This window comes from Nelumbo lutea, chromosome 1, assembly GCF_056320005.1.
Source record: "Nelumbo lutea isolate HS-2025 chromosome 1, American lotus-T2T, whole genome shotgun sequence".
NCBI classification, from domain to species: Eukaryota; Viridiplantae; Streptophyta; class Magnoliopsida; order Proteales; family Nelumbonaceae; genus Nelumbo; species Nelumbo lutea.
The window spans coordinates 110354144-110362066 of NC_142684.1; the positions used below are offsets into that span (position 1 = coordinate 110354144).

At 37.3% G+C, this 7923-nt stretch overlaps 1 protein-coding gene across 2 annotated transcripts; it reads left to right on the forward strand.

Annotated features, from left to right (window-relative positions):
- The first annotated feature begins 599 nt into the window (after positions 1-599).
- On the forward strand, positions 600-6991 carry LOC148876772 (copper-transporting ATPase PAA1, chloroplastic-like). 2 transcript variants are annotated; one of them, XM_088969047.1, is made up of 5 exons: positions 600-1288; positions 1410-1463; positions 4129-4282; positions 6560-6632; positions 6781-6991. In XM_088969047.1, exons 1-4 carry the CDS (start codon positions 839-841, stop codon positions 6589-6591), a joined length of 690 nt encoding a protein of 229 aa, XP_088825173.1. In that variant the 5' UTR covers positions 600-838; the 3' UTR covers positions 6592-6632; positions 6781-6991. The 2 variants fall into 2 exon arrangements, with proteins under 2 accessions (XP_088825173.1, XP_088825166.1); XM_088969040.1 differs by having other exon boundaries at positions 621-1288; positions 6725-6991.
- Positions 6992-7923: the final 932 nt, after the last annotated feature.

Consider the following 7923-nt stretch of genomic DNA (forward strand, 5'->3'; position numbering starts at 1 on the left):
TTTTTCCTCAACCGAACTGGAATTGCTTGTAAGGTTCAGTCTGGAAGGATGGTATGTCGAGATGCACTAAAAAGGCCGTTTGGTATATTCAATCTAAAAGTTTATCATTTTGAGTAAGGTTTTTAATTGTTTAGTGGGACTGTGAACCAATGATAAAGTTCTATGTGAGTTTTTAAATGCATGGGATCTGCATTTGAGTTCAGATCTGCGCTCCACAAGGCCTCACAATATATCTCCCCCATATACTGGAAACATCTCCTGATGATGTGATAGGATCTGCTCCTCACAAATGAGCGCCTCACAAGCATATCCACCGTGTGAAGAGCAGGAATACAAGGCGAGGATACGCTGTCGAAGGTTGTGGGGCGCGAACTCTCTACGTTTACAGGAACCATAAATTTATTAGTGATGTGAAATCTCATCTTTAAAACCTCATCATTAATGTGATATGAAACCTCATCGTTGATTCCAATTCGATTAATCCGAATAAATGGCTCACCACATCGTTGAAAACCATTTTAATAACGAGAAAACAAAGTAATAAGTATTTAAATTCAGCAACTTCAGCCGTTATCTAACGGCCCCAAGTCAACGGTCGTAATTGATGGCCGAGAACCACAAATTTCACGATTGGTGAGCACATTTCATTCCTGCCATTGCCAAGACCCAAGAGGGGCTCTTGAGTAATTCCAGAGCCCATCTTAGCACCTACTCCCGCGTCGTAGTCTTTAATTTAACCAGAAAATGCTCGCAATCTGAAAGCGGAGAGAGGCACATACTGATCAATACAGATTAGAGTAAGATTGGTTCCAGTTCATCTCCTCAGAAGCCTGCTCTAATGGAATCCACAGTTTCTGGAACAACTCTCTTCACCTTATCCAAATCCATTTCTTCTTCCCATAACCTCGTCATCTGTAGCCTCCACCACCACTTATCACGAACTCTAAGTCCAAGCATTCAGAAACGTTTTTCATCCGGTAGAATCAGATGCATCTATGATGGCAATTTTCAGAGGTCAAGTCAGTTCGTTCCAATCTATTCGCCTGGAACTTATCTTCGGAATTTGCATCTAGCGGCTCCGATATCGTCTCGTATGGCCTGTATATCGAGCTCTACTGCTTCGTTTGCTTCCGGTGGAAGCGGAGATGATACCAATGAAGGTAACGGAGGTGGGGGTGGCGACGGCGGTGATGGATCAAACAACGGAGAAACCAAGTCAAAATCTATTGGGGGAGACTCCGAAGAGGTTTCGACCTTGTCTTCCGATGTAATAATCCTTCACGTTGGAGTAAGTCATGCTCATCTATCTTAAGTTTTTTAACCTTGTTATTATTTTTGAAGAATAAATGCACTGTATATATAGCATTTATTATATGCTTATCTATGTATATCTAATTTTGCAATTGCAGGGAATGACTTGTGGAGGATGTGCAGCAAGCGTGAAAAGAATATTAGAAAGCCAAGTAAGTCCTACTTTTTTTCGTCTTTTTTTATTCAAATGAAGACGTTGTAAACTGTATCTTTTTTGCTTGTTACAATTTATTTTGCTTCTTTAGCATGGTAGCTTTTAATTCTCTAATTGTGCTTGGAGCTAGAAAATATACAGCGCAGAGTTAAGTTCTCTTTTTTTGGAAAACAAATTTCTGGGAAACCTCACTGATGATAAGCATAACCAGAAGGCACTCTTTAGACAGAGTATCAAATTCCGAATTAGCACACCTGAGACTATATGGCTAGAAAGTTTTCAAAACTATTACCTGAAATACAAAAAGAAAAAAAAAATCCTAAGGTTTGAAATGGTGAAAGTGCTAATCATCTTTTTCTCGCCTGCCTCTTTGTTGTAAAGGTTTGGAATCATTTCTTTCTCTTTTTGGGCAATCTGGAAATCTTCCAAATGAAGTGATTGAATTATTTTCCTCCCCAGTGATTGCAATACACCAAAAAAAAAAAAGTAAAATACTTGGATGCTGTACAAGGGCAGCCGTGATATGGAGCATCTAGGGTGAAAAAAAAAAGCTCAAGAATCTTTGGTAACAAGGAGCCAATGGAAGACTTGACTATCCTTATTTATTAAGGTAGCACTGGTCCACTGGGTATTAACAAGGGAAGGACTTGAAGGAGTGCCAGTGGGTGTGGTTACAGTGGTTGGCTTTGCTCAAAGAAACCAACATATAGATCATGCATGGGTTGCCCCTGAATTGGGGTTCCACAAATTAATATTTGATGGCTGCTTCTATGGTTATCCTGGAAAAACAGGAATAGGGGTGTGATATGGAATAAAATTGGAATCATATTGCTAGGCTTCTTAGGTCTTGTGAGAAGGAAATTTGTTAAGAGCTGATGCTTGCTCTTTTGCAAGGTCTAAGATTGGCCCTTTCTTCAAACTTGTTCAATTTAATTGTTGAATGGGACTGCCAAGTAGTCATTTCATGGTTCACTTCCACAGCTTCTGGTGCTTGGAGGCTTGGACCCTTAAGACATATTGTTAGAGAAGCAAAGGACTTGATAAATAATATGAACTGCTGGTTCAAATGTTCAATTGGACCCCAAGATCTACCAATAACTTTGCCGACTCATTTGCAAGAGCAAGTAGAAAAGACAGGCTTGGTTTGGGAACCCCAGGCCTAGGAAGAGAAATGCACATAAGGTAATTGTAAGCACTCAAGTAGTTAAACTTTGATCAGCTATGAGTTGTGATATATGTCTTGGTTCTCCATATTTTTAATGAAATTCTGCTTACTGATATTGATAAAAGACTCATATATAATATAGCTTAACTTGTGGCATTTTATTGATTGTTAACTATAAAAGACTTGATTTAAAAGAGGGAGAAGTTGAGAACAGAGTTGAGGTGGATGGAGACATTGGTTGTTATTGGTTGGCTGCATGATGGTTTAGATGGTCCCTGAAAGCTGGAGAATTTACTTGGTGAGGCAAGAGCCTTGGGATCCATAATGAACATCTTGTTTAATTGGATCCCAAGGTCAACCAATGCGTTGGCAGATAGCCTTTCCATGGAAGGGTTAATAGAATTTTGTTATTCTGTGGCAGGTACCTTTCCATGCAACAAATGTACTGCAGAGATTCTTCTACACTGTAACTTTGTTTTCTTATCATTTAGTTGTTGGCCTTTTAAGCTCATTGCTCTTATTTCCTTTTATGGGTTGTGGTACTTGTTACCTCCTAATTTTATTCCATCATTAAATTTCATAATTGAATCCTCCTATCTAAGAGATTGAAGGAAGATAGTAGACATACAACTAATATTTTAACTTAAAAGATGACTGTTAAGAAAATATTTAGCCTAAAGATGAAACTAGGGCCACCCAAATCCCACACAAGGAATTAGAGGCGCCACCTACAAAAATTCAGAACCTGTGTAAGAAAAATCAATTAACAAGAGAAGTGATTTCCCCACACTCCATATAGCAAGATGATCAGCAGCAAAACTTCTGGTTCTTGGAACAGATTGAGGGCTTCAGTCCGGAAGCCAAGGATCTCATCTGTCAGATGTAGTGACTAGGCCTCCATGGACCTGAATCTACTAATGACTACCTAGAATCCTTGAATATGGATTCCTCTCAAACTCTAGAGAGACAATTTAATATAATCTAAGACCTTGGAGGGAAAGAATTAGCTCATCTATACATATGCATAACTATACATCCTCTCATGTGCATCTTCAACTTTGAAATATAATAAATCACTGCTGTCTTTTCTCTATAAAGGAAAGAAAGAGCTTATGCTAGATGGCCAACATTTTATCCTCATGCAGAATAGTTGTTGCATATATGGAATCATCCATCCAAAAACACCTTGCAAATTGTTAGTTGTGGATTTATGAGGCCTAGATGTGTAGGATTAGTCCTCCTGGTGTTTGTTTGTTTGTTGCTGCTTTTGTTGATACTTGGCTTCTGACATTCAATCGGATAAATTGGAAGCTTTCATACTTTTGGTGGCAGCCAAACTATGAATATCTATGAAAGTGATTACCCTATAGCTGATGGTATAATATTTTTAAGTGATTTAGGCTTTAAAGTTTTATCTACCCATTACTTTCATGCTAAATGTTTCTACATAAATTCTGCTGCACTTCAACATTAACATAGTGATGTTATGTATGACCAGCCACAGGTATCTTCTGCCAGTGTCAATCTTGCATCAGAGACAGCAATTGTGTGGCCTGTTGCTGAAGTCAAAGTTACAGAGAACTGGCAACAACGGTTAGGAGAGACCCTTGCAAAGCATTTGACCAATTGTGGATTTAAATCTGATCTTCATGGTAAGCAATTATGATAATTATCCTTCATTATTCATTTTTTAATATATCTCTTGGTTAGCACAATAACTTTTCATTTGATCATTGGCAGATTACAGAAAGCATAACTAATTATAAAATCAGAAAAGAAGTACAAATGGGAAACAGCTACACAGAATGTTACCTCATGTCGATAAACAAATCCCAAAAGTACACAAGTCTAAGCAGCTTGACCCCCTAAGGCAGGCCCCCAATACAAGTCCTTACTCTCAGCCCTTCCCTAGCTAGAGATTTGCCGATCCTTGGGTCCTATTAAATGAAGTGTTCATATTGGATGTCAAAGACCTAGCCCATAAAACCGCAAACAAGTGTTGCATATTCCCTAGTTTTGGAGTTTCTCTCCTCCAAGATGCTACATAAAATTATGGATTTTGGGAGAAAGAAAATTGTTGAGCCAGATACCTTTTCTGCCACACCATGCAAAGAATAATGGCCAGGATGCACCTATCTTTGTCCTGGTCTGAAACTTGTGGAAGATTGAAGCTTTTACTTCTGCACATGCAAAAAGGCTTTGATTCCTCTCTACTAACTCATATTGTGATTGAACAATTAGGAGAAAAAAATGAGGTGGTTCTTATTTTATTTTAACTTTTTAGGTCAGTAACAGGTAAAAATTATATTGATTATAATTGAAAGAAGAAATATCAACAATTCTGGGCAGCCAAGGATGTAGGTTAGCATCTGCTACCTAACCATTTCCTTCTTTATGAATACAAAAGGTCATCTTACAAGTGTTTCCAAAACATTTGAGCCTATCCACCCCTTGTTTAACCATTATATCAGTTAAAGAATTTTCTGATCTTCTAATCCTTGAATAGGTGATGTCCTTTTCTAGCTGCTTTATTTACAAGTGTTTCCAAAACATTTGTGGAAGATTGAAGCTTTTACTTCTGCACATGCAAAAAGGCTTTGATTCCTCTCTACTAACTCATATTGTGATTGAACAATTAGGAGAAAAAAATGAGGTGGTTCTTATTTTATTTTAACTTTTTAGGTCAGTAACAGGTAAAAATTATATTGATTATAATTGAAAGAAGAAATATCAACAATTCTGGGCAGCCAAGGATGTAGGTTAGCATCTGCTACCTAACCATTTCCTTCTTTATGAATACAAAAGGTCATCTTACAAGTGTTTCCAAAACATTTGAGCCTATCCACCCCTTGTTTAACCATTATATCAGCTAAAGAATTTTCTGATCTTCTAATCCTTGAATAGGTGATGTCCTTTTCTAGCTGCTTTATTTACCTTGTCGCATTTCTAGACTGCCACAAGTGCTCACTAGAGTTTCTCAGCCATCTCACTACCACTCTAAAATCCCCCTCCACACCATTGAATTACTGATATGAAGTGATATGCTAAACCTCAGTCCCCATAGTATTGCAGACACTTCTTGTAGAGTTTCCAATGCCTATGGGGCCTGAATACATATGGCTATTATTGAACCTTGACTGCTTCTAAATACTCCACCAATGCCAGATAAGTCCATATTTACCCATACTGCACCCATCAAAATTCAATTTATTTTGCTTATGGATAGGACTCCACTGCACTAAAGGAGAGGATTCTTTTAGATGAGTATGCTACATACTGCCAGCTCCCATGGATATAATTTGTGGAAAAGTGGGCAAAGGCTTCTAGAGTTTTGATCCAATGCACCACTTTGATTGAGATGTTTCACATGAAGTGTCCTTTGACCATTTTATATCATTGCATATTCTAAGATTCCCCCCTTCCAATATCACCCACACACTACTTCCATTGTTTATCACCACCTTAACTTTCCTCTTTTTCTAGGCAATGCAAAGGATGGTCTAAAATGACTTTCTACATCAAGTGGTGGGTCCTATCTACAAACAAACAAAGAGAAAAACCTTCCCAAAATACATAAAACCTGAAGAGGTTCTTGTCCTCATTTTGATTATGATGATCAGATGTCCCAGTTGTGGAAAGAATTAGTTTATTTTCTATTACATGCTGTCTGCCTATTTTCAGCAGATTTGGTTTGTTTTAAGACACACAACCATGCTTTCTCTTTGAAGTGAAAATTTTAGCTTATTAGATCAATGCCTGCTTGGCTTTTGTTTGATCACCATTAAGGATTTGGATAAGAATAGATCAAATGTTTGCTCATCTTGACCTAGTGGTGAATTAATTGCCTTAACATATCTAAATGGAAGAGTAAAGTGTACATAAATTCAGGGTTTCCTGTGATTTATATGAATCTTGGTGGTAATTGGCAGGTCAAGGAGCTATAGGAGATATTTCCTCGTAAAGATGCGAGGGATTGTTGCAAGAAGCATCTCAGGGCTGACGGTGTGTTACTAATTCATTGGTTTCTTCATTTCACTGTGACTCTCTGTTTATATCAGAAACAATTTTTGAACCTTTTTTTTTTTCTTATTTAGGCGTGGAAGCATTGGTTCAAAAGTTAAGTCTAATTGGATCTTTTATCCATCAATAGGTAGGTTTCAGTAGCTGCATTTGGTAGACTTGGTTGGAAGGAGACATTTCTTTTAGCTGGGAATTCATTTCATTTTGGATAAAACACTGCCACACAATCTCAAGAAATTACTATCTTGTTAGATGTTAGTTTCACTTCTGAAATTGCATTCTTTGTAAGTGTCAATGTATTGAATTTGATATATAATGCTAGTAAATGCTAATTGCCTATCCATTTGGTCTTGTTCTGTCTTGTTCAATTTTGGAGGGAGAATATCTAATTTCTTCTCCCTTGGTACCTTTTGGGCTCCAAACTTGTACCATGTCTTCTTGTCTCTTACTAGGAGTATGAAACTACAGAAGGAAGCAATTTTCATCTAGTTGTCAATGTGATCATGCCATACTCATGAAGTTTCTTATTCCTATAACTCATTTATTTATTATTAGATTAGAAATGTTTTGTTCTTCTGCGCATGTTTGACCATTGCATTATTTACACATGAATTGAAAAATACAAACCTTTTGTCAGAAATCAAATAGCAATATAGCACGCAAGTGCAATATGATATTTCTCAAATGTGAGTTCACCAATCATAAGACTTGAACTATGTTTGGTTCAATATGCAGAAATGAGTATGAATTCATCAGATTTTAGTTCTTCCAAGAGAGGAATTTCAAAATGGCATTCCCACAAGGATTTCAAATTTGCACAAGTTGGTGGACATTGTCCTTTGTTATCCAGCTTTTTCAGATTCCCCTCTCATCTAACAAATTAAAACAGTGGAAACAGAATAAAAGGGAATCAATTCCATTTCCATCTGCAAATCCTACCAGTCCAAACAGGGAAGACTGGCAACAGTTGGGGAAGCCCAGCAACTTACAAAGTTACAACCATGTAGCTAACTATTTGACTGAATTTGACTACGCAAAATAAAACAGTAGGATTTTGTCTTTCGAACTTTGCTAAATTTTAGCACGGAAGATTTTGAAGCACCTCCCTTCCATTTCTTCCATATCTACCAATGTGGTAGACTTTTTTTTTCTTTAATGCAAACCAATGTGGTAGACTTTTGGGGTCAAGTAATAGGGATTCTATGAATAAATTATAAATTTAATTTCTGTAAATTGCATTGCACCATCAAAAGATTCAAAACAGCTCCTATTC